Source organism: Leptonychotes weddellii, chromosome 15 (genome assembly GCF_054177405.1).
Source record: "Leptonychotes weddellii isolate Sample4059 chromosome 15, ASM5417740v2, whole genome shotgun sequence".
In the NCBI taxonomy this organism is placed as follows: domain Eukaryota; kingdom Metazoa; phylum Chordata; class Mammalia; order Carnivora; family Phocidae; genus Leptonychotes; species Leptonychotes weddellii.
In genome coordinates this window covers 49,381,487-49,406,895 of record NC_138383.1, presented here as the reverse complement: position 1 = coordinate 49,406,895, position 25,409 = coordinate 49,381,487, and the positions used below count along the sequence as shown (strand labels likewise).

At 57.2% G+C, this 25,409-nt stretch overlaps 3 protein-coding genes across 4 annotated transcripts; all 3 read left to right on the top strand.

Moving 5' to 3' along the window:
- Positions 1-4,968: 4,968 nt before the first annotated feature.
- On the top strand, positions 4,969-12,239 carry TNFSF12 (TNF superfamily member 12). Its single transcript, XM_081805788.1, has 7 exons — positions 4,969-5,241; positions 5,402-5,449; positions 5,961-6,036; positions 6,727-6,780; positions 6,866-6,901; positions 11,187-11,311; positions 11,495-12,239. Exons 1-7 carry the CDS (start codon positions 5,083-5,085, stop codon positions 11,744-11,746), a joined length of 750 nt encoding a protein of 249 aa, XP_081661914.1. The 5' UTR covers positions 4,969-5,082; the 3' UTR covers positions 11,747-12,239.
- A 125-nt stretch (positions 12,240-12,364) lies between these two features.
- TNFSF13 (TNF superfamily member 13) lies at positions 12,365-16,030 on the top strand. Its single transcript, XM_006738895.3, has 6 exons — positions 12,365-13,697; positions 14,057-14,135; positions 14,269-14,316; positions 14,461-14,579; positions 14,797-14,935; positions 15,142-16,030. Exons 1-6 carry the CDS (start codon positions 13,440-13,442, stop codon positions 15,249-15,251), a joined length of 753 nt encoding a protein of 250 aa, XP_006738958.2. The 5' UTR covers positions 12,365-13,439; the 3' UTR covers positions 15,252-16,030.
- Positions 16,031-16,432: 402 nt separating this feature from the next.
- SENP3 (SUMO specific peptidase 3) lies at positions 16,433-24,415 on the top strand. 2 transcript variants are annotated; one of them, XM_006738894.3, is made up of 11 exons: positions 16,435-16,670; positions 17,550-18,275; positions 19,017-19,256; positions 19,350-19,461; positions 19,972-20,119; positions 20,249-20,296; positions 21,094-21,171; positions 22,891-23,028; positions 23,186-23,269; positions 23,400-23,450; positions 23,878-24,415. In XM_006738894.3, exons 2-11 carry the CDS (start codon positions 17,561-17,563, stop codon positions 23,986-23,988), a joined length of 1,725 nt encoding a protein of 574 aa, XP_006738957.2. In that variant the 5' UTR covers positions 16,435-16,670; positions 17,550-17,560; the 3' UTR covers positions 23,989-24,415. The 2 variants fall into 2 exon arrangements, with proteins under 2 accessions (XP_081661910.1, XP_006738957.2); XM_081805784.1 differs by lacking the exons at positions 23,400-23,450; positions 23,878-24,415 and adding an exon at positions 23,451-23,868 and having other exon boundaries at positions 16,433-16,670.
- The last annotated feature ends 994 nt before the right edge of the window (positions 24,416-25,409 follow it).

Here is a 25,409-nt window from a genome sequence, read left to right as displayed (position 1 = left end):
GGCTTCCCACTGAGGAGGGAGCCCAGTGCGGGGCTCGATCCCAGGACCCTGGGATCATGACCTGAGCCGAAGGCAGACTCAACCGACTGAGCCACCCAGATGCCCCTAGAGTTTTTTCCTTAACCTTTTTTTTTTTAAGATTTTATTTTATTTTATTTTTTTTAAGATTTTATTTATTTGCGAGAGAGAGAATGAGAGACAGAGAGCATGAGAGGGAGGAGGGTCAGAGGGAGAAGCAGACCCCCCGCTGAGCAGGGAGCCCGATGCGGGACTCGATCCCGGGACTCCGGGATCATGACCTGAGCCGAAGGCAGTCGCTTAACCAACTGAGCCACCCAGGCGCCCTAAGATTTTATTTTTAAGTAATCTCTACACCCAACGTGGGGCTCGAACTTAAAACGCCCAGATCAAGAGTCACACTCTCCACTGGCTGAGCCAACAGGTGCTCCATAAAAATACAATGTTTAATAGAAGGATTAAAAAACAGACCTGAGGGGCCCTTGGCTGGCTCAGTGAGTGGAGCACGTGACTCTTGATCTCCAGGTCATGGGTTTGAGACACGTTTTGGGTGTAGAGATTACTAAAAAAAAAATAAGCTGGTTTTGCAACCACATTTTTAGCCACTGAGAAATATTTGTTTTCTGATTGCTCCTTTTTCATATAGCACCCTCTTCTTGCGTTATGGATGTTTATGAGGGGTTCTCTCTGTACTCTGCATCGTAGTCATACCTCGTAGTTATTGTGGGTTCAGTTCCAAACCACAGCCATAAAGCAAGTCGAATGAGTATTTTGGTTTCCCAGTGCGTATAAAAGTTATGTTTCCATGATACTATAGTCTATTAAGTGTGCAATAGCTAGGAACTAACAACTTATATGGCTTAAAAAATGCTGGGGCACCTGGCTGGCTCAGTCCGTGGAGTGTGTGACTCTTGGTCTCCAGGTTATGAGTTCAAGCCCCATGCTGGGCATGGAGATTACTCAAAAAAAAAAAAAAAAAAAAAAGGAAAGCTAACCATCATCTGAACTTTCAGCAAGTCATAATCACTGAACCTAGGTCACCACAATAAATATAAATATAGTGAAAAAATTTGAAATATTGTGTGAATTCCCAAAATGTGACATAGAGTCACAAAGTGAGCAAATGCTGTTGGAAAAACGGTGCCGACAGACGCAAGAGAGTGAAACACAGTCAATGAGTTATGCATGTGTCTCTGTTTCCTCCAGTCCCCATCTTCTTGTTTGTTTGTCTTTCTTTGCATGCTCCTGGTTCTCGTATGCGTGGTGATCACTGGTAATATTTCATAAAGAACTACCAAGGTATCCTGGGTTTCCTCTGCTGGTACGTAAATTATGATATTTTTCCTCTAGGGTTCTCTCTGGTTGGAAATTCTGCCTAGGAAATCTTCGTGGATTAGGATAGGATAAGACACATCGACGGGGGGCGCCTGGGTGGCTCAGTCGATTAAGCTTCTGCCTTTGGCTCAGGTCATGATCCCAGGGTCCTGGGATCGAGTCCTGAGCCCCACTTTGGGCTCCCTGCTCAGCGGGGAGCCTGCTTCTCTCTCTGCTTCTCCTCCTGCTTGTGCTCTCTCTCTCTGTCAAATAAATAAATAAAATCTTAAAAAAAAACAAAACGACACATCCACTGAAGAGCTTCAGTTGGGGTGGAGAGGGTTGATTGATGGTCAGCTGTCAGATTGTGGATCACCCCAAAAGCTAAAATAAAAAAGCATTTATTCTGGATTGCCAAGGCTTAACTTCCCTCAGACAATTGGTTCAATTTCTTTGGGGACAAGCTGTCTGCCATTCTGTCCAAAGGAGGGAAATGCCTTCCGGGTGAGGAGCGGAAGTGGGGTCATCAGCTGGTGCTGTTGGCCTGTCTTTGCAGACCTTCACTCATTTCCAGAATTTCACTCCCACCTCTCCCGCTTTCCTTTGCCTGCTGATCGGGGAAATTGCCTCTCCTGGGCAGCCTAAGCAACTAGGCTCGACTGGCAACCCCCCTCCATCTTTGCACTGTTGCTTCTTTTTGTATTCTCTACTTTTCCTGAGGAAGGATTGGAGACAAAGGAGTATGCCTGACCCAGAGTCAGATATCTTGTTTTACTTTCTAATTGTTCCACACGCCCAGTATCCAGACAGATGGAGGTCTGTGGTAATGGCTCATTCATCAAACTCAGTGGAAATCGAGGAAGTATTTATTGAACACCAGAGTTCTGTCCCAAAGACAGGGCTTGCTTGTTTATTTATTTTTTATTTTATTTATTTCTATATAATTTCAGTAATCTCTACACCCAACCTGGGGGCTCAAACTTACAACCCCAAGATCAAGAATCTCGTGCTCCACTGACTGAGCCACCCAGGCGCCCCTGCATCGTCCCTTTCTCACGTCATTTGTGTGTACCCCAATAACCCCAGCCATAGCTATGAAGCACAGAACAACACGGAGACCCTCTTGTATGAAAAGGAAAGTCACATGTTTGAAGTACAATGAAACTTAAATCAGTGCCATTAAGTTACATAGATCCCGAAAATGATCAGAATTCACTCTGGGCTTTCCACCAAAGTGTCTTGGGCTTCTTCCTTTTCTCCCTGTTACAAATGTCATCCACTAGAATCCCAGATCTGTTCAGTCATTCCAGAAATATTTATTGAGTGCTCCCTGTTTGCCAGACATTGTGCTAGGCACCAAGGATAAACAGAAGAGAAGACATATGTGGTCCCTGTCCCCTCGGAGCATTTAGTTCAATCACCCAACAGATGTTTATTAAACATCCATTATGATCAAGTCGCTGCAGGGTGACAACTGAAGCCACCGGCCGGGGACACTTAGATCTTTGTCGACATGACTATTCTTGTCTTCGCTGGCGTAAATAGTATTCTAAGAGACATTCACCCGGGAAGATGAATGTTGCAAATTAACTTTATTGCTTATTCCAGGAACTTCCTGAAAGACCCATCAACTCTTTAATGGAAAACATCAGCTGACTCTCAGGCACCTGGATAGCTCTGTCTGTAGGTCTGTAGAGCATGTGACTGTTGGTTTCAGGGTCGTCAGTTCAAGCCCCATGTTGGGTATAGAGCTTATTAAAAACAAAACAAAACATGGGCGCCTGGGTGGCTCAGTTGGTTAAGCAACTGCCTTCGGCTCAGGTCATGATCCCGGAGTCCTGGGATCGAGTCCCACATCGGCCTCCCGGCTCAGCAGGGAGCCTGCTTCTCCCTCTGACCCTATCCCCTCTCATGCTGTTTCTCTCTCTCTCTCTCTCAAATAAGTAAATAAATAAAATCTTTAAAAAAAGAGAGAGAGAAAAAAATAAAAACAAAACAAAAAAACCCCAAACCCCACAATCAATCAGGAGTGCCTTGGCTGGCTCAGTGGGTAGAGCATGCAACTCTTGATCTCTTGGTCATGAGTTTAAACTTCATATTGGGCATAGAGATTACTTAAAAAAAAGTCAGCTGATTTTCAATAGAAATGTCTCTCAGCTGACAATTTACACCTTAACACTGTTTGAGCCCCTCACTTTGCTATGTGAATTCTACATGATTAAACCATAACCCTTACCTACCCTAATCAACCCCTGCTCTTACCCCGGCTTGGAAAGACCTGCTTTAAACCAGACTTCAATGTCTCAATAAATTTTGTGGGTTTGCCCATCTCCCTATGAGGTGTTGTCAGACCTTTGAGGGACAAGCAGTAAACCCTGCTTTGTCTTACCAACAGGTTGTTCTAGTGATATTTGGGGGACCGGCTTTGACAAGGTGCCGGGAACATAGTGAATAAAATCCTCACGGAATTTACATTCTAGACACAGACAATAAGCAGAAACCAGGAAATATGTAATTTTATACTTTGCAATGTCGATGGGGAGATAGTAGCCAGGTCGATCATTACAAATTTTGACAGGTGAGAAAGAGAGGGCAACCAGAAGGCACAACGTGGGCAGTTCGGGTCCTCGTGAGAAAAGATGGTCTGGAAAACTCTCCGAAATGACTAACCGGGGAGAGGGTGGTCTGAGTGTGCCAAGTAAGGAGACCGAAGGTGTTGAGACCCTGAGACAGGGAGGGGGCTCAGCCAATTCCAGAACACAAAGGAAACCAACAAGACCAGAAGGCGGGGAGAGGGCAGGACTGAGCAGAGCCCCAAGGCAGAAGCCTCTCCAGAAGCTTCCTTAGAACCACAGCTTCACCCGAGCCAATTAGTACTCTCTGCAACAGAGCTGCTTTCTGATACTTTTCACTGCAAATGTGCATAAGTGAACGCTACAGGTTAGATGCATTTTTGAGAGTCTTACTGTTCACACAAGTGTTTTCCCGGCAAAAGGGGTCCAGCTTTGACCAAATTCATGCATCGGGCTCCTGGAGCGCCCGTTGAACTCACTTAAGCCCTAGGCTTAGCGGAAGCGGCCCCTGTGTTTCCAGAGAGAGGCATTAGGGGAACCCGCCGACTGGGGGCGGGGGCGGAGGCTGGCACGAGGGCGGGCCAGAAGCTCGCTCTGTCTAGCGCAGGACGCCGAAGTTTTAATCAACTCCCAACTGATCTGCCGAAAGAAGTGAGCACATGACCCGTGTGAATGATGTCCTCAGGCTCTTTTCCAGTTTCGTGCACGGAAGTATTGTCCTTCGGTGCAGCAGATAAAATCCAAGCGGCCCTCGGCCCTAACCCCGCTGCCGGGTCATCCCAGTCCGGGACCCGAAATCGACGGTCGCTCCGGGGCCAGGACTGGCCCCGTCGGAGGCGCGGGGGTCCCGCCGCCTCTCTCTCTCTCTCGCCCCCCCTCCCTCCGCACCCGGGCCTGGGTGGAGTCCCCGCGCGCGGCGCCCCCGCTCCCGCTCCCCGGCCGGCCCTCCGCGCCCGGGGCCCCTCCCGCCAACCGGGCCCCGCGGGGCTCCTCCCGGGGTCGGCGCGCGGCTCAGCGCCCCCGCCGCGTCCCGCTTCCTGTGCGCTCCCCTCCCGGGCGCGCCCGTCGCCCCGCCTTCTCGGCCGCCCGCTCCGCCCGCCGGCTCCCCGGCCCCCGCCCCCGCGGGTCCCGGGCCGGGGGTGGGGGGGCCGCGAGGCAGGCACAGCCCCCCGCCCCCATGGCCGCCCGTCGGAGCCAGAGGCGGAGGGGGCGCCGGGGGGAGCCGGGCACCGCCCTGCTGGCGCCGCTCGCGCTGGGCCTGGGCCTGGCGCTGGCCTGCCTCGGCCTCCTGCTGGCCGCGGTCAGCCTGGGGAGCCGGGCATCGGCGCCCGCCCAGGTGAGGCCCTGCGGCGCAGCCGTCCCGGGGCCGGCGGGGAGCCGAGTCTGCGGAGCGGCGGACGGGGCCGGGGGGGCTGAGGGCACGGGGCCAGGAAGCGGGGTGGAGGGTGAGATGCCAGGTGGAGAAGGACGGGGTGACGCTGCCTCCTTCCCGGCAGGAGCCTTCCCAGGGGGAGCTGGTGGCGGAGGAGGACCCGGACCCGCCGGTGAGTGGCCGTGGGTGGCGGGCGCGCGCTGCTGGGCGTGGGCAGTGTGCGCGAGCCGAGGGCGCGGGGTGTGCCCCTGGCCGTGCCAACTGCGTGTGTGCGGGGGTGTGCACCGCCGTGCATGCGTATGTGAGACGGAGAGAGAGGGAGGGTGCCGCTGTGTGGAAGGGGCTCGTGTCGCCTGAGTCCGGAGTGTTTATTGGCTGTGGGTGAAGTGGGGGTATGGGATGGGGGGAGCCTGCCGCCGAGGAGGGATGCTGGGGATGCGTGCACGCAGGCCGGGTGTGGGCGCCTGGGCACTGTGCTGACCGCGCCGAAGGGTCTGTGCCGGTTCCGTGTGGTGGGGGCCTGGGGGGCCGGGGGCCCCCAGCACCTGGCCTCCCTAAGACTTGTGTGCCTGGTGCTAGCTGGTGCCTCTCCCGACGAGGGGTGCGGGGGCCCTGTCGGTCTCAGCTTAGTCTCTGGTAGTTCCCGCAAGACCCCGGTTTAGCCCTGCCCTTAATTCGCCTAGGAACTGAATCCCCAGACAGAGGAAAGCCAGGATCCTGGGCCTTTCCTGAAGAGGCTGGTTCGGCCGCGCAGAAATGGTGAGCATCCCTTTACCCACCCTTCAGGAATAATCGCAGTGGCCAGTCTACAGTGGCTTCTGCGCTCCTTATTGCTTTTGTTCATCCTCACAGCCCCACGGAGTGGGCAGAATCAAAACCATCATCCTCACTTATGCTCGGGATGGAGAAACTGAGGCACAGACAGGGTGTGGGGGGGGGGCGCGGAGTTCAGAGTCAGGCAGCTATTGGGTTGAGACGCAAACCTAGAATTCTGGACCTCTCTCTGAAGCCCCTCCCATCCCACGGACCTGCTTTTCACTTGAGATGCTAGGGCAGATATGGAGGAGGGGATGGCCCAGGGTTAGGAGATGGAGACAAGGTGGGGGAGGCAGAGGCAGAGGCAGGTCCCGGTAAGCAGAGAGGCTTGTGAATGGGATGACCACGTGACTGTGTACAGGTTTGCACAGGACTGTCCCCGCTTACGACTGTTATCTCCCTGCGATTATTCATAGCAACCCTTCTGCTCTCAGAAACAACCCAGTATGGGTGATAAATGATGCAGTCATTCTGCTGATGGAGGGAGGTCTGGCCTGAGGCTCTGAGGCCAGGAGTCTGGACAAGAATAAGGATGCTGGGGCTCTGAGAGGGAGGCGGGGCCGGGGAGTGGCTCCTGGGCCCCCCAGAGTAAGGGGGCGCTATATTCCCCGCGTCTCTTTCCTTGATTCTCAGCACCTAAAGGCCGGAAAATGCGGGCTCGCAGAGTCATTGCAGCGCATTATGAAGGTGGGTGATGGGTGATACCTGCCCAGGGAGATGGGGTGGTGGCAGGCCGGGGCAGGTCTCAACAACCCTTTCTTATGCCTTACAGTTCACCCACGACCGGGACAGGACGGAGCGCAGGCCGGTGAGACGCCATTCCCGCCTCTGAGCTCTCCCCCCCAACTCGCACAGCACTGGCCTCCTGGGAAAAGGGCCCCTCCAAACCTTTCACTTCCCACTGCCCTCCCTGCCTTCAGCCTGGGAACCCCAGAAGCCAGTTCAAGAAGATCCTCAGGGCTCGGTTCTCTCAGTTCCCAAACCTGGTCTCTGTCTGTGACCCAGGCATGAGAACCCAGGCAGACTCCCCGCACCCAACCACCAGCCCTCATGCTTGTGCAAGAAGCACATTTGATTCTTCCCTCTCCGCACCCCCCCCTCGTCTTCCGTGAGTCTTCACGCTCTGACCATTTTTCTTAAAATGTTTCTACCGGGCTCCTTTTTTTTTTTTTTTAAAGATTCTATTTATTTATTTGAGAGAGAGAGAACGAGAGACAGAGAGCAGGAGAGGGAGGAGGGTCAGAGGGAGGAGAGGCAGACTCCCCGCCAAGCAGGGAGCCCGATGTGGGACTCGATCCCGGGACTCCAGGATCATGACCTGAGCCGAAGGCAGACGCTTAACCATCTGAGCCACCCAGGCGCCCCTCTACCGGGCTCCTTTTGCATCCCTACCCCACCTCCCATCTCAGCACTAGGATCTCAGAACCGCAAACCCAGTCTCTAACCCCTTCCCCATCCCAGCCCCTCCCCACCCCTTGGCTCTGTCCCACCTATGTTGCCAAGCTAAGGCCCTCCCAACTCACTGTCATTATAACCCTGCTTCTCTGCCTGGCTGCAGCCTCTCCGTGGTCTGGTCTCAACCTCTTCTCCCTGCACACTTGGCCTGACACCCCTCCCTGCCAGTGTGCTTCTTCTGGATTTTGCACACACTGTGCCCTCCCCTGGAATGTCCTTCCATGGGGCAGGCCAGGAGGCAAGACAGGAGGGTGGCTTGGTCTAGGGGGCCTAGCAGTCGAGATGGAGCCATGTAGCTTGAAGATAGGGCTTGCTTATGGGTTGGATGTGCAGGGGGAAGGCAAGGGAAAGGGATCAAAGTGACTTCTAGATTTTTAACTTGGGCGTCCTTGGGAATAATGATGCCATTTAATGGGGATGGGGTTTCCTGGGGAAGAAATAGGTTGGGAGGTACGTGAATTAAGAATGGAATTTCAGATCTCCTACTAAACCAAGTGAAGTAATAATAAATGAGTGAGTTCCGCAGACAGGTGGCTGGGTTAGGACGCCAGCCGTCAGGAACCGTAGCCGTACGGATGGTGTTTAGAGCTCCAGGGTTGGATGAGGCCCCAGGGGGCAAGAGGGGCCCCAAGAGTGAGGCCCTGGGGCTGTGAGCCATCTAGAAGTGGCGCAGAAGAGGAGAACCCAGCGGAGACTGAGAAGCAGATGGACAGAAGGGAAGAAAGTCGGGGAGGAGAGGGGCCTGTGATCTGAGAGAAGATGCGGTCTCACCAACGAGGGTGTGGCTCTGCTGAATGCAGCTGAGAGGTCACATGATTTGACCATGGGGGTTTGGTAACCTAAAAAGGCAGCTGGTGACCTTGGCCAGGGCGGTTTCAGTGGTGCAGTTAGGATAGAAGCCAGTGTGGACGGGGTGAAGAGAAAATGGGAAAGAGGAATTGGAGTCAGGGACAGCCCTTTCCAGAAGTTTCTCTGGGATGAGCAGAGCAGTGGGGGCCAGTGGCTGGAGGGAGATGTGGAGGGAGGAAAAATTCAGTCCTTCTGGGGATAAGCAGTACCATAGGGATCTTAGCTAACATTTACTGGATGTCCCGTTCGTCTAGACCTCCTAATGGTCCCAAAGGGAAGATACTCTGATCAGCTCCATTTTTACAGATGGAGGTTACTTACCCTGCCCGAGGCCATGACGATACTCAGTGGCAGGACCAGGATTTGAAGCTCGCTAGAGTGTGCTTGTGTACTGGACATGCCCGGCGCAGGGGTGGGGGGGCCCCACAGGGCAGTGTCCAGGACGGGGGCAAGGGGTGGGTTCCAGAACAAAGGGAGGGACACATTATCCCATCATCACAAGAGGGTCAGTCGAGAATGTGGGCACAGGTCAGTTTTTTGGCTCTGGTCGGGGGAGGCGGGGGAGCCCTTGCCTGACGACTTCTAGATCCCCTGGAGAATGAGGGAGATGGGCAGGAGGTGCGAGGAGCGAGGGTACAAAATCCTTGCCTCGATGAGTACCAGAGCAAGCTCAGTGGGCAAGAGAAGGAGGGTTGCCAGGCAGTAAAGAATGTCCATCTGAGGCTTGTGGTTGTGATGTGGAGGGACCCCGCGGTCCCAGGCACACCATGCCCTTTGGCCACAACCAGCCTTTCCTCCAGCTGGTTCCATAGTGGGGAATGTCCTCCCTCCTCTCCCCCTGCTCTTCATGCCCCGGGCCAGCCCTCCTCCCCTCCCGATGGACCATTCAGTGGAGTAGTTACCCAGACATTCATCCCTCCGCTGCTGAGAACCTGCTGTTTTAAGGAGCAGGCTCAGCGCCCACAGGGAATGATACCCAGACCTAGTCTCGAAAGATGACCGTCTAGGAGAGGAGACAAGCATATAAATTTGGGAATCACAGTATGCTGTGACAAGGACAATAAGGAGAGCATCCAGAGGTACACGGTAGCGTAGAAGAAGACAAACAACTTTACAATGGAGTCAGGACTCCTTCCCCAAGAAGGCGTGGTGGGCCTTGAAGCATGAATCTAAGATGGACACGGGGTCAAGGACGTTCCAGGTAGAAGGAACCACTTGTGCCAAAGCCGCGAGTTGGGCAAGAGTATGATGAGCTGCTTAGTGTGCTTGGAGGGAGGTGCTCGCCGACAGGACGGGGGGGCCGTGAGCTTGGAGGAGAATAGGGAGCCAGGCCCCAAAGGGAGTCTGGAAGTCATCCTGAGGTCAAAGCAAGCAAAGGCAGGCTCCCACCCGCGTTTTAGAAGGACGCGTGTAGGGAATAAAGTGGAGCAGGAAGAAGGTGCACAGGGGAGTCGGCCGAGGAGGGAGGCTGAGAAGAATCCCAGCCGGAGTGCCAGGGGCCGGGTGGGGAGGGAGACAGGGCGCAGGGATTGAGGTGGCAGAACAGGTAGGAACTGGAAATCGGGGAATCAAATGGGTTACGATGAGGGAGCGCTGGGGAAGGCGCGGCCGCTGAGCGAGGCCCAGGAGAGCAGGGGGTGGATCCAGACAAAGCCAGAGCTCTGGGCCCCGTTGGCCGCCCCCTCTGGCCTCCCAGCGGTGTTCGCCGGGCGCCCACTCGGAGCAGGCCCAGCGCTGCGTGCCACACCACGGTGGTGAATAAGACCGTGCTGGGACCCCACACTTGCACCTCAGTAAATCAGCCGGAGGATTTCCCGGGTGAAGGAAACAGGGTGGCGTGGGGAAGAGACAAGAGGCAGGGCTGGGACTGGCTGTTTGGAACTGGGGGCCCAGGGAAGGAAGGCTGTCAGCTGAGTCGGGATCTGAAGGGAGAAAGGTGCTTGGTGTGTGCAGGGGCGGGGTGGGGCGGGGAGGGGGGCAGGAAGACAGTGGGAGTCCTGTGATAGACCGGGTGGCCCGGGGAGGACCCGGGAAGCCACCTGAGCTCCTGCTCCATCGTTCTATTATTCATCTTCTTGGCCATGACCTTAGCTCTAGGTTTTTTAAATTTTTTGGTACGGTTTTATTGAGCTATACTTCCCATACAATTCACCCACGTAAAGTGTACGATTCGGTGGTTTTTAGTCTTAGTCTGGTCACACAGTTGCAGCCATCAGCATGGGAAGACACCCTGTAGCCTTTAGTCAGCACCCCTGTTTCTCCCACACACGCCCCCAGCTCCAAGCACCCACCGATCTACTTTCTGTCTCTATGTATTTATTATCTGGAAATTTCAGAGAAATCACATAATATGTGGTCCTTTGGGACTGGCTTCTTTCATTTAGCATAATGCTTTCGGTTCGTCCACAGGGTAGCATTTATCTTTTTAATGGCTGAATAATATCCCGTTCTTAATCCAAGTACTGTACGATTCGAGGGCGGGACGTAGACATTCTCAAAAGAGGCAAACAGCAGAGACACAAAATACCAAAGCCCCCCCCGGCGCTTCTCCTTCCATCTGGCTCTTCTCCCCAGAAGTGGTGGGTGACACCTTGCTCCTTACCGCCCTGGTCACAGACACGTGTAAACGCCGCACGTCTTCACGCACACTTCCTGTTACACCACGGGCTCCTCCCTGGCCCCACACCCATCTCTGCATCTTCTGGGTAAAGGGGGCCCCCGAGCCTTAGGTACTGAACGGGTCCCCGGGGAGTGCGAGAGAGTCCTGATCTCTGATCACCACCCTTCAGGTGTGGACGGCACGGTGAGCGGCTGGGAAGAGGCGAAAATCAACAGCTCCAACCCGCTGCGCTATGACCGCCAGAGCGGGGAGTTTCTCGTCGTGCGGGCCGGGCTCTATTACCTCTACTGTCAGGTAAGGCCCACCTGGCTCCACGGTACAGCGGGGACTGCGGGTCTGGGGGGCCGGGGGCGAGCCAGCGCGGGGAGGGGAGCTCAGGGCTGGGGCCCGATGGGCCCCCTGGGGGGCCAAGGCTGCTGGAAATTGAGGCGCGGCCAGCAGAGGCCTGGACTCTGCCGCCTCCCGCCCGCCCGGCAGGTGCACTTTGACGAGGGGAAGGCTGTCTACCTGAAGCTGGACTTGCTGGTGGATGACGCGCTGGCCCTGCGCTGCCTGGAGGAGTTCTCGGCCACGGCCGCGAGCGCCGTGGGGCCCCAGCTCCGCCTCTGCCAGGTGTCTGGGCTGTTGCCCCTCCGGCCGGGGTCCTCCCTGCGGATCCGCACCCTCCCCTGGGCCCATCTCAAGGCCGCCCCCTTCCTCACCTACTTTGGACTCTTCCAGGTTCACTGAGGGGCCCTGGTGGCGCCCCCACCGCGGCTGTCTCGGTGCGCCCCTCCCCCCGTGCGCCCCCCCTCCTCCCCCGTTCCCCCCCCACCTGCCCGCCCTCTGCAGGCTGCTTGGACTTGTTCACGTTTGTTTCCACGCCACACAGATAACCCCCTTCTCCTCTGACGCCCCCCCTCCACCTCACTAGCTCCTGAACCCCTAGTCTTTCGTCGCCCCCATTAATCTCCTGACCCCTGCCCTGGCCACAACCCCCCAGGACACTGTGTCTACTCTACTCTGGGTGAGGATGGGTCCCCAATCCCTCCCACCTTCAGGCACTAATAGGGGCTGGATGCCAGGGAGCCTGGGACTAGGCCGGGAGTTCCCAAATGCGAGGGCTAAGAGCAAGCCAAGCTCCTTCCCTGATAATTCCCTGTGGATTTTTAAGAAGCAGATATTATTTTTATTATTATTGTGACAAAATGTTGATAAGTGGATATTAAAGAGAATAAACCACGGTCTCTCTCTTCCTTGGGGCTTAGGGAACATTTCTCAGGGTAGTGGAGGGCTACGGGAAGGGGGTCTGGGCATCCAGGAGTGGGGTGCGGGAGGGCTGGGATGCCAGGGCAATGTACGGGCTCGCGAGTGGGGACCCGCCTGCCTCTGACCCCTGAGGCATGAGTAGAGAGTGGAAAGGCAAACTGCCAGAAAAAAAAAATCAATCCTCTGCCCAAGGTCCAGCAGAAGCTGCCTCATTTACCTAGGAGGCGGGCTTCCTCCTGCTGGTAATCCCTGGCTGGGAGGAGCAGGGGCCCTTCCTCTTGGCAGCCTCGGGACATTCAGCGGGGCTGCCACCAGCCCCGGCTGGGATGTGGGGTGGGAGCAGGCCCGAAGGGGAGCTCAGGGTCAGGAAGCAGGACGCGGGAACCGGGAACATGGGAACCCGGGGCCCTGGGTCCAGGGGAGGAATCCTACAGTGGTAGGGTGCTTGGGGCTGTCTCTTTCTCTCTCTGACCAGGGCCTTATGTAAGAGCTCTTCTCGGGAAACAGGAAGTTCTCCTTGCCAAGTTCAGCACAGGGAGTAGTGCTGGCCTATTCCAACACACCCGGCCTGGCCTTAACCCCAGAACTCAGCCAGTTTCTTGCTTCCGCGACCCTGGTTCTCCTTCCCATCTACCCGCCGCCCCCCCCGCCCCTCCTTTTCCACCTTCAGTCATACCCAAAGATCTCTCGTGTGGCTGAGCCAGAGGGTCTTTACCCCCTCACCCCTGGACCCCCAAGGCTGCCCAGCTTGCCCCTTCATCCCTGCTCTTGGCACCATGCCCCGGAGCCAGCCACCCTTCCCTCCCCCACTTCTGGGGCCGTCCCAGGGTTCCTGTGCTCGGCCGCTCCTCCTGGGTGTCACTGGCAGTCTTGTCCTTCCTCAAGAGACTGGGACCTAGTCCTCCTGAGGCTGGAGGAGGGTGTGTGTGTGTGTGTGTATGTGTGTGTGTGTGTGTCCGGAGGGGGCGTCTGGAGACAACACCGGCCCCACGGCGGGGTGCCAGGAGCACCAACAGTGCCCCTTGCTGGCTCTCCTCCTCCCTTTTTAATTCTCAAGTTCCTTTTTATTCCTCCCTTGCGTAACGCTCTTCTTCCCTTCTGTACCCCCACCCTCCCCACCACCTCCCCGCCACCCCACTCCTGAGGCTGCAGCCTTTGGCAGGGTCCCCAGCTCATGCCAGCCTCGTTTCCTTCCTTGCTAGCCCCCAAAGGGCCCCCGGGAGACATGGGTGGCCCGGCCCGAGAGCCGGCACTCTCAGTCGCCCTCTGGTTGAGTTGGGGGGCAGCTCTGGGGGCTGTGGCTTGTGCCCTGGCTCTGCTGACCCAGCAAACAGAGCTGCAAAATCTAAGGAGAGAGGTGGCTCGGCTGCAGAGGGCCGGAGGGCCCCCCGAGAAGGAGGAAGGGCATCCATGGCTGAGCCTCCAGGAGCAGGTGAGTGAGGGGAGAAGGGAGTGGGGGAGAAGAGTTTGGGTGCCAGGGCCATCTTGGGGCCTCCTGGGTCTAGCCTCGTGGTCTGTAAAGTTTTGAGTAGATGCAGGAGAGGGTCCCAGGTTTGGAGGTCAAGGGGGCAACCATTCCAGGAAAGGAAATTGTTAAAGATTAATGCTTCTCATGCCTACCAGATCCTGGAGGACAGCCAGCACCAAGACTCAGGTCGCTGGGGAAAAGTGCATGAGTGATGTGAGGCGCTCCTGGGGCTGGGGAGTGGGGAGGCGGGGCAGGGCTGGGAGGAAAAGCTGTCGGGGGACCCTTGCTTCTTAGCCTAACCCTGACCCTCTTTCCATGAACAGAGCCCTGATGCCCTGGAAGCCTGGGAGAATGGGGAGAGAGCCCGGAGAAAGAGAGCAGCGCTCACGCATAAGCAGAAGAGTGAGGCCTCCCGGGAGCGGCAGGGGTGGGAGGTGATCAAGCAGCAGGGGGATCTGGAGATTGTTCCCCGGAGCCAGGGGCAGGGGGGAGGGGACAGGTGGGCATTGCTTAGATCTCCTTCTTCTTTCCTCAGAGAAGCATTCCGTTCTGCACCTTGTCCCCATCAACATCACCTCCAAGGGTGAGCACTACTTTAAATAATGGCTCTGGGGGAGGGGCAAGATCAGGGAACTTTGGGGCTGACACCTGGGCCCAAGAGAATCCTAGCAATGAAAAGTCTCTGAGAATGCCCAGAAGTCCTGATTGCCATACTCCTCACCTCCAGAGGACTCCGATGTGACGGAGGTGATGTGGCAACCGGCCCTTAAGCGTGGGAGAGGTCTGGAGGCCCAAGGATACGTTGTTCGAGTCTGGGACGCTGGGGTCTATCTGCTGTATAGTCAGGTAATCCCACACATACCCTAAGCCTCGACTGGGGGCCATGGGGTCTGTTCTCCCAGGGCCTGGATGCCCTGGTACTGAGGGTTCCCAACGCCTCTGTTCATACCAAACTTCGAAGACCCTCCTTCCTTCCTTGGCTCCGTCATCCAGGCTCCGGAGGCCTCCCAGCCCTGAGCCATGCTTTCTCACTTCCTTCAGCTTCTCCTCCATCCCCCGTCAGGTCCTGTTCCATGATGTGACTTTCACCATGGGTCAGGTGGTGTCTCGGGAGGGCCAGGGAAGGCAGGAGACTCTCTTCCGATGTGTCCGAAGCATGCCCTCCAACCCGGACTGGGCCTACAACAGCTGCTACAGCGCAGGTAAGAGCCCCGTGGGCAGTGGAGGGCAGGTGTGAGAGGAGCAGGGTGTCTGTGACCCCCGGGGGGCCGGAAGCCTGGGTGGACAGGTGGATCTGGGGGATGCAGGCCAGGAAGCAGGAGGAAGGCTGAGCCGGAGAAGAGAGGAGAGGCACCAGAGAGTCTGCGGGACTGTGCTTCACGGAGTGTGTATTTTCTCCGTTTCTCAGGTGTCTTCCACCTACACCAAGGGGATATTCTGAGTGTCACCATCCCCCGGGGGAGGGCGAAACTCAGCCTCTCTCCGCATGGAACCTTCCTGGGGTTTGTGAAACTGTGATTAGGATATGGATGGTGGTGTTGAGCTCGGAAGATGAGGGTGGGTACAAATCGGAGACAGCCAAGAGCGAATAGGAGCGGACGGACGCCTCTTCTGGGTTTGACGGGAACGCTGGGTTTGACGGCTCATCAATCTCCGCTCCTCCCTTTTCCCGACCCACCCCCACCCCGTAGACTTTGATTTCATGGATATTAAAGAGGTGTATATCTTGCTTTTGTCCCCCATCCAGCCCCACATTCTCGAGGGGGGGGCGGGGGGGTGGGCAATGTCAGGCCTTGTCTGGACCTACTTTGGGTCCCACTGGAATGCTTTCAGAACAGCACCACCACCTAGCGGCAGTTTGAGAGAACCAGCCTGCGTGTTGGCACGAGTCCACGAAGCCTCCCTCCACTCGGGAAGACTCGTGGTTCCCTGTGCCACACCTCTCCCCAGGTACCCGCTGCCTCCTCGCTCCACAAGAAGCTTAATCCCCACTTCTCTCCCCGGCGACGGGGCCCCAGTTTCCAGCACTGTCTCCGGGGGTGTGTTTATTAGGCGGCCGTCTGCAGGGGAGGCCCGACGACGACGGTCCCTTTGCAGCCCCATTACTGCTCGGGTGCCAAGTTCTGCCCTTCCTGCTCTCTACGCCCCTGGCGTAGCGGGCCCCTCCAAGCCCCTCTGGGCGGGGACGGGGGTCTGGGGAGCCTTGGGGAAATCGTGTGCCCTAACGCTGGTCTGCCTTCACGCCTCTGGGCTCTTTCTGCTCAAGACCTGTTTGGACTTAAAGAATGAACGACTTCCATTCCCCTCGCTGCCTTGCCTAGCCCCGGGATCTCCCTGCCCTCCCGGCTCTCCCCCGGCGCGGCCCACGGGACCCAGGTTCCGCGGGCCCCGAGGTTCAGGCCCGCAAGCGCCGGGAAGGGGCTACGCGGCGGGACACGCAGCGTTGGCCGGGGGTGGGGGGGGTGGACACGCAGGCGCAAACCGGAGAGAGGCGGGCCCTCGCGTGGCCCGGAGCAGCGGGAGTGCGCAGGCGCAGCCTCGCACGGGGCTGGGGGGCGGGACGGTCCCTTGGCGTCTGCGCTCTCGGGTAGGCGGGACTAGGCGCGTGCTGGCCGCGCCGGCGCTGTTCGCCGGGTGTGACGTACAAATCGTGCGCCGCCAGCGCCGGTGGGCCTGGGGCTCGCGGGAGGGGAAGGAGGAGGAGGAGGAGGGGGAGGTGGTGGAGGTGGAGGCTGAAGCAGAGCAAGACGCGGCCGCGGCGGGGCGGCTCGGCGGCGCGGCGCGCGGCCCAGAAGCGTTGGAATCCTGAATTGAGAGGGCTGCGCCTGAAGACAGCAGGAGTGGCGGGGCCGCCGCCGTCGCCGGAGAGATGAGCCGGGAAGCTTGAGGCCGGAGACGCCCGCCCTCGGGCCCGTCCGCCCGGCTTCCCCGCTCCCGGTGAGGACGCCCCCTACCCTTCCCCCAGCTCTGCCGCGGCCTCTCCCAATCCTGGACCTCATTCCCACCTAACGGGGGCCCAGGAGGCCCTCGAAGGGGCTTCTTAAGGCCCTCGGGCGCCGAACTGTCCTGAGCCTGTGGGACCAAACCGGTGTGGGACGCATTCTGGCCCCCGGGAACGGAGCAGGAGAGGGGGGTTGGGCCAGCCTGGCTCACGCGGCTCAGTTCTGTCCCAGCGCCTTGATCCGGCTGCCTAAGCACCGATTGGGTTCTCGTCCAGTTTCCTTTAACATTCTTCCGTTTTCATTAGATTTTGCTCCTTGAACCGTAGCCCTGGGATCCCCATTCCCTCCTGAGACCTCCTGAGACGACCTGAGCATGCCCATCCCCTCCCCACCCCAGCGCCCCATTCATTCCAAGGTGGTAGAGAACTCTCTTTCCACTCTAGACCACGGTTTCCTTGTGGAAGTTGTGTCTTCCTCAGCTGTCTCTGTATCATGTCAGGATTCTCGTGCTGAGCCATGCCCCTCATTAGGTGCTCAATTAGGATACCCCTGGTGGTCTCCAGTAGAGAAGTAGAGCCTGAAAATACTGGGTTTAACCTGGGGATCTGAGAAATAAGATCCCGGAGGCTTGCTGCTCTGCCATATTCTCCCTTGCTTCTATCTGGTCAGGGGAAGGATGATGACACAGACTCTAAAGGGCCCCTTGTGGACCATGTGAACGGAGAAGATCGGCAAATTGTAGGAGTTTGGCGTTTTTTTCCCTCTCTCCTTAGATTATTTGCATCTGATGCCAGAGAAGGCATGCTGAGGAAGAGAGGCAAGATCCTGGGGTTCAGGGTGTTTGGATTCTGACACTCTGACCATTGTTTTACAGGCTACTGGAAGATGAAAGAGACTATACAAGGGACCGGGTCTTGGGGGCCTGAGCCTCCTGGACCTGGCATAGCCCCAGCTTACTCAAGTCCCAGGCGGGAGCGTATTCGTTGGCCCCCACCCCCCAAACCCCGACTCAAATCAGGTGGAGGGTTTGGGCCAGATCCTGGGTCAGGGACTACAGCGCCAGCCAGACGCCTCCCTGTCCCTCGGCCCTCTTTTGATGCCTCAGCTAGTGAAGAGGAGGAGGAAGAGGAGGAGGACGAGGATGAAGATGAGGAAGAGGAAGTGGCAGCTTGGAGGCTGCCCCCCAGGTGGGGTCAGCTGGGAGCCTCCCAGCGGCCTCGCCCTCCCCGCCCTCCTCATCGAAAAACCTGCTCACAGCGCCGCCGCAGAGCCATGCGAGCCCTTGGGATGCTGCTCTACTCAAAAAGCACCTCGCTGACATTCCACTGGAAGCGTTGGGGGCGCCACCGGGGCCGGCGGCGGAGCCTTGCACACCCCAAGAACCATCTTTCACCCCAGGAAGGGGGTGCGACGCCACAGGTGCCATCCCCCTGCTGTCGTTTTGACTCCCCTCGGGGGCCGCCTCCGCCTCGGCTGGGTCTGCTAGGTGCTCTCATGGCTGAGGATGGGGTGAGAGGGTCTCCACCAATGTCCTCTGGGCCCCCAGTGGAGGAAGATGGCTTAAGGTGGACGCCAAAGTCTCCTCTGGATCCCGACTCCGGTAAGGTGGGAATGGGTGGAGGGAGAGGGTGGGGAGGATCAGGAGCCTCTTGAGGTGGTGACAGCTGGGCCTAAAGCTAGTAGGATGGCAGAGTGAGGGGGTCCAGAATAGCCGTGAAATGTCTTAAGCTCCACTTCGAGCAGGAACTAAGTCTGGGGAGATAGTCAGTCAAGGCTGGGACACAGAGGCCCTACGTAGGTGTTCTGTGTACAGATGAGAAAGGGAGGCGTGGTTTACAGAAGTCAAGCAGCCTTATACACTTAAAATCCCTCTTCGTTTGCCCTTTTAGAATAGAGGGGCACGTCCATCTGCAAAGGGTGCCCTCTTCGAGTGGTGGGGAGGGATTTCTCTGAGGAGTGCACTGCATCACCAGGATGGCTGTGTGTGACAGTCTCGCTCAGAATGTTTCTTTCGGGGCCTCTCAAGCGAACAATCTCCGGCTGTGTTTTTATGAATCACTGGAGTATTTATCGAACGTTTGCGGGGTACTGTACTAGGAGCCAGGTGTATAGTGGTGATAAGTATCTCTGAAATTCAGATCACCCTGAATCTTAGCCTCGTTCTGCTTCGGCCCTGTCTATGAGTAGTACGTCTTTTCTGTTCCTTTACGACCTCTCAGACGTGCTCATTTCATGCTTGAGGTTTCCATTCCTTAGAGTTTATATTGGTATTGTGTGGGTCGTTTAATCTCATCCCATTGTTCTTTGATCCGAGCCCCATCCTGTTTCCCCTGTCCTACAGGCCTCCTCTCCTGTACTCTTCCCAATGGCTTTGGGGGACCCTCCGGGCCAGAAGGGGAGCGGGGTCTGGCACCCCCCGATGCCAGCATCCTCATCAGCAATGTGTGCAGCATCGGGGACCATGTGGCCCAGGAGCTGTTTCAGGGCTCCAATTTGGGCGCTGCGGAAGAGGCAGAGCGGCCCGGGGAGAAAGCCGGCCAGCACAGCCCCCTGCGGGAGGAGCATGTTACCTGCGTACAGAGTAAGGGACCCAGAGGGCCCAGTCTCTTTCTCGCAGCCAACTCCTAAATTGAAGTCTGGAGGCCTCACCCCTCTCCTCTTTTCCTCCGCTCAGGCATCTTGGATGAATTCCTTCAAACTTACGGCAGCCTCATCCCCCTCAGCACTGATGAGGTAGTAGAGAAATTGGAGGACATTTTTCAGCAGGAGTTCTCTACGCCTTCCAGGTGAGGCATGAAAGAGGGCTGGGACCTGAGGGGAGGCGAGAATGCTGCTGCCTTTTCTCCCATAGGGACGTGTTGGGGAGAAGGAGGAAGGTAGGACTGAAGGGAGGAATCTGCAGGCAGAGTGCCAAGCCCCTGTAAGCTGACTGGGGTGGGGGTGGGGTCTTTACCTGAGACCCCAAAATACTGTGTATACCTGCTACTTGAGTGCCTCTTTCTGGAGACTGGGCCGTTAGCAGGTCCTCAAAAGGACACATGACCCAAAAAACGGATTAGTGTGTGTTTGTTGTTTGAACTAGGCTCCATGCTCAGTGTGGAGCCCAGTGCGGGCCCTTGAACTCAGGACCCTGAGATCAAGATCTGAGCTGAGATCAAGAGTCAGACGCTCAACTAACCGGGCCACGCAGGTGCCCCAGAAAGGATTAGTTTAGATTCTTACTCCGAGCAGCAGAAAGTACTCCTGCATGCCCAGCCCCCTCAGCTCCTGTGTGACTCCACCCTTGGCCTCCTCAGGAAGGGCCTGGTGCTGCAGCTCATCCAGTCGTACCAGCGGATGCCGGGCAATGCCATGGTGAGGGGCTTCCGAGTGGCCTACAAGCGGCATGTGCTGACCATGGACGACCTGGGCACCTTATATGGACAGAACTGGCTCAATGACCAGGTGAGGAGCAATGGAGACACGGGCCCCAAAGGGGATTTAGGGAGCAGGGTGTCTGGGGCCCTCTGTTTGGGGGAGCCCTGTACCCATGCTGCACTCTCCATGGCAAGTTGCCTCCCGTCTTCTCCCCAGGTGATGAACATGTATGGAGACCTGGTCATGGACACGGTCCCTGAAAAGGTAGGCCTCACCGGTACCTCGGTCCCCAGAAGAATGTCTGCAGTTCTAAGCAGCGTTTTCAGTCCCTTGTATCACTTGATCCATAAAGAGGATCTTTGTTTTTGGGGAGAGGTGGTAGGAGGCAGCCTGTTAAAGTCAAATCTGTAATTTTTTTTTATTATTATTTTAAGGATTTTATTTATCTGGCACACAGAGACACAGCAAGAGAGGGAACACAAGCAGGGGGAGTGGGAGAGGGAGAAGCAGACTCCCCACTGAGCAGGGAGCCTGACGTGGGGCTCGATCCCAGGACCCTGGGATCATGACCTGAGCCGAAGGCAGACGCCCAGCGACTGAGCCACCCAGGCGCCCCTGAGACTTATTTGAGAGAGAGATGAAGTGGGGGGGGGGGGAGGAGAGAGAATCTCAAGCGTACTCAGTGCTGAGCTGGAGCCCAACGAGGGGTTCAGTCTCTTGACCCCGAGATCACGACCCGAGCTGAAACCAAGAGTTGGACACTTAAGCGACTGCATCACCCAGGCGCCCCTCAGATCTTTAATCTTGGTCCTGAACTTACCTATTCTCTTCCCCCAGTGGGTAGTTTTTTTTCCCTGTGGCTAACTCCACAAATGGGATGGGAAGCAATAAGAAGGCTAAAAAGGATGTGGTTTTTTTTACCCTCAGTGAATTGGGAGTGGAGGGTGTTGAAGCTGGCCCTTGGAGCCATAATGAAACGGAGCGGCGCGGGCGGAGGAGACTGGGCAGGAGAGCCGGGGCTCCTTAATTCCATCCGGCTCTTTTGTATCTCCCTGGTACAGGTGCATTTCTTCAACAGTTTCTTCTACGACAAACTCCGCACCAAGGGTTACGACGGGGTGAAAAGGTGGACCAAAAACGTGAGTTACCAATTCACATCTCCTTGTGTAACACCTTGCCTGGAGAGCATTAGGGTTCTGTTTCCTAGGAGCCCCTTCCTCAAGCCTGCTCACTCAGTCTTTCAGATCTTAAGGGTCTTGTGTGTGCGTGAGATACCGCTGTGGGTACTCAGGATTCAGTGTTACGTAAGGAGACCTTCTTGCCTTCATGGAGTAAGAGTAAATAAGCAGGTGAAACTCCAGCTAGTGCTAGGTGCTGGGATTAAAAGGTAATGTAGTAGCATGGGAGGTGGGTCCTTTAGATTGGGCGGTCTGGAAAGGCCTCTCTTTGCTGAGACTCGAGGAGCTGGCCGTGTGCAGATCTGGGGGAAGAGTAGTCTAGGCAAGGGGAATAGCAAGTACACGGGACTCAGGGTGAGAAAGGGCGTGTGAGGCACCGAAGGCCCACGTGGGTGTCCTGTGGTTGGAGCAGAGTGAGTGGAGAGAATATTGGTAAGACATTCGGTCAGAGAGTCGATCGTGTAAGGATGGAGGAGAAGCTGAGGAGGGTAGATCTTACTCTATGTGCGCCGAGAAGCCACTGAAGTTTTAAAGAAGGCTGGGAAGTCCCTCACGTTTTAAACTCCTGTTTCATGAAGATTGGAAGCAGGGCAAGAGTAGAAGCAGACAGACTAGGAGGGGAGCACGGAAGTCCAGATGAGAAACGTGGGCCAGGGCGCTAAGGGCCGAAGTAGGAGGAGCTTTCTCTAGGATAGGTTTTGCGGTCAGAACTGATAGTGTTTTCTGACGGGTTGGTCGTGGGAATGAAGAAAACCTAGGAATCGGGGAGGCCTGGGTTGGTGGCGGAAGTTACTGGGGAGAAGAATTAGGAGGGAGCACGTTTGGTGAGGGGAAAAAAGAGTTCCTTTCTCCCCTCTAGTTAGTTTCCCTGCCCTCCAGTTCAAAGGCCAGGAAATTTCTACAGTGAGGTAGGAGCACTAAGTGGCTCCAGCACTTCTCAGTTTCGGCCCCCAGCTTCGGGGGCTTACCCCCTCAGAGACCTGGCAGGCCTGCTTCTCCCAGGAGAGGTGGGGTGACGCACAGTGAAAAGAACTTGGTCTTCTGCATACTTGGCGTTTGAATCCCACCAGTGTCCTTTCTTCTGTGACCTTCAGCAAGCTGCCTTACTCTGCCAAGCGGCAGTTAGCTCGTTGTTAGCTTGACCATGAGCACTTCCTCGTAGGACTGTCGTGTTAACTGGCCGACCCCTGACTAGGAACCATGCCGCTCTTGTTAGCCTATTATGGATGTTAACTACTTTAACGCTCCTAACAAACAGATGAGGTAGGTGCTGTTGCTTTCAGCCTCTTACAAGTAAGAGAACAGAGGCATAGAGAGTTTATTGTGTAGCTTGCCCACGGTCACCAGCTAGTCAGCAGAGGAGCTGGATTTAAACCCCGGCCGTCTGGCTCCGCAGTCCTAAGCCTGGGTTCTTAGCTACTTAGCACTTGCACCTTTGCGGTGTGGAGAGTACCTGGTCTTCCTGGGCCCCGCAGTGGGCCACGGTCTCCTCTGAGCTGCCTTCTTCCTCAGCCCTGGAGGCCGCGTCCGCTGACCCTTGCCTTAACAGTGGAAGGGCTGGGCCTTGTGCTCTGCCCCTTGGCTCCTTGCCCGTGCCTCTGCTCCTCTTGAGGACCCTCCTGGCAGCGGGCAGGACCCTCGCACTGCCTGACTTGACCTCTGGCGCCGCCCCCCCTTTAGGTGGACATCTTCAATAAGGAGCTACTGCTGATCCCCATCCACCTGGAGGTGCATTGGTCCCTCATCTCTGTGGACGTGAGGCGACGCACCATCACCTATTTTGACTCGCAGCGCACCCTAAACCGCCGCTGCCCTAAGGTTTGAGAGGGGAGGGGGGCAGACGGGAAGCATGTGGGGAGGACGTGCAGGGGCTAGGCATTCTGGGCAGAAGGGCGGGCTCGGTGCCGGGAGCACCATACCCTGGGTTCAGTTGGGAAACGGGGCATTACTTCTTCCTCCGTTCCTGTCTCTGTAGCATATTGCCAAGTACCTGCAGGCAGAGGCAGTGAAGAAAGACCGGCTGGATTTCCACCAGGGCTGGAAAGGTTACTTCAAGATGGTAAGTGTCCAGGGTTGGGGCGGCGGGGGGGTCGGTACTGGGTGATGCGAGAGGTGTGGCAGGAGGCAGAGTTGAAGCCACAGCCCTAGGAGCCTCCAGGTGAAGGGCCGCCCTTCTTTTTATTCTCTAGAACGTGGCCAGGCAGAACAATGACAGTGACTGCGGCGCCTTTGTGTTACAGGTAAGCAGATAGCAGTCGGGTTACCGGTTTGGGACGGAGGCGGGAGACCACTCGGCCTCCCTGAGTTGGCTCACAGGCACTGGTGGAGCAGGGCGTAACCTTGCGTGTTAGGACGCAGAATTGCCGATGTCGTTCCTTGGTCCATCTTCTGGCTGCCCCAGCCCCCACTGGGACTGGGCCTCTTGGTCCTGGGGCCCTGGCTCTCTAATACAGTTGCCTTCCACCCCCCAGTGCAGGTACCAAGAACAAGGACTTTAGCCAGACTTTGAGCCCCAGGCTGTGGGACCTTGGCTCCCTTTGTGAAAAGTGGAAGCTCTTGGAAAGGCCCAGTGAGATGGCTATGGCTCCTGTGAAGTGTGTAGCACAGGCCCTGACTTGGGGGGCTGCTCAGTAGGTGGTTCTCACGGCCTGCTTTGTTAACACCTAGTACTGCAAGCACCTGGCCCTGTCTCAGCCATTCAGCTTCACCCAGCAGGACATGCCCAAACTTCGTCGGCAGATCTACAAGGAGCTGTGTCACTGCAAACTCACTGTGTGAGCCTCGTATCCCAGGCCTCAAGCCCATTCATCAATGGGCATGGGGACACAGGGGACCCTTCCTTCCCAAGAAACTCCAGTTCCTTTCCTCTCTTGCCTCTCCCCATCCCAATTCCCTTTGGTTTTTCATATTTAAATGTTTTGATTTCTGTATTTTTTTTTCTTTGAGAGAATACTTGTTGATTTCTGATGTTCAGGGGTGGCCATGGAACAGCCTCTTTTTCCGTCTGCAGGGGCGGAGTTTGGCCTCGGGGCCTGGGTGGGGCGGTCATTCCCCCTTCCGAGTGCAGGGGCGGGGGCGAGAAAATCTGTGCTGGGGGTGGTGGGCGGGCAAGGGGATTACTGCCTGCCAGTCTTCAAACTTTTTTTTATATATATATATAAATGCCACGGTCCTGCTCTGGTCAATAAAGGATCCTTTGGAGATACATGGTGCTGGTCTTCCTTCTGTCAGGCTCGGGTTCGGCAGTCACTGTCGGAGGTGCTGAGACCCTGGGGACCCCCCGACGAAGCCCTCCCGCAGGGACGCCGGGGCTGCAAGGGGCCGCGGGGGAGCTCAGGGAGGACGGAGCTTCGTGGCCGCACCCCCAGGTGCGCGGGGGCTCCCCTCCCCTCTCCTCCCCGCCCTGCCCGTGGCCGGGGGCGCGCCTCCTGCTTCCACCGTCCCCCGCACGCTCGGGGCGGTGTCCGGTCTACCTTTGCTGCAGGAGACGACAAACTAAACTGTGGGTCCGGCGCGCGCCTGGAGCCGAGGCGAAGGGAAGTGGCCGTCTCGGGAGCCCGGAAGTCCCTGGAGGCTGAAGCCTCGCCCCTCGCGCGCGATAGGGCCAGCCGGGCCACATGACCCGGGCGCTCTCGCCTCCGCACGTGTAGGGGCGCTGGGCCCCAAGATGGCTGCCAGGCCTCGAGGCCTGGCTCCCGTATGTCACTTCCGCACCGGCGAGAAAGGCGGGCCCCACAGCCAATGGGGCTGCGGGGCGGGGCCTCACCTTGATAGGCGTTCAGGTTGTCCAATGGTGGCGGCGTACCGGAGCGCCTGCGACCTAACGTCACGCCGAGTCGCTGAGCGCTGGCGGGCGGGGCCGAGGCGGCCAAGCCAATGCGATGTCTGGGGCGGGGTCGGGCGCTCTATAAGTTGTCGATAGGCGGGCACTCCGCCCTAGTTTCTAAGGATCATGTCTGCGAGTCAGGATTCCCGGTAAGAAACCCTTCTGCAAAAGGTCGAGGCTACTCACCCTGCCGCTCCCTTCCGAGGGCCCCGCGGGGCGGGGGGGAGGGGCAGCCGAGGCCCACCGCCCGGGGCCGCCCCTCCCCGCCCGGGGTTGTACGGGACAGCCACGCCGGGAGGCCCGGTCTTGGGGGGCGAGGGGGCAGGGCCCGGGCCTGGGCAGCGAGCGGGGACGGCCCGGCCTTCGGGGCCTG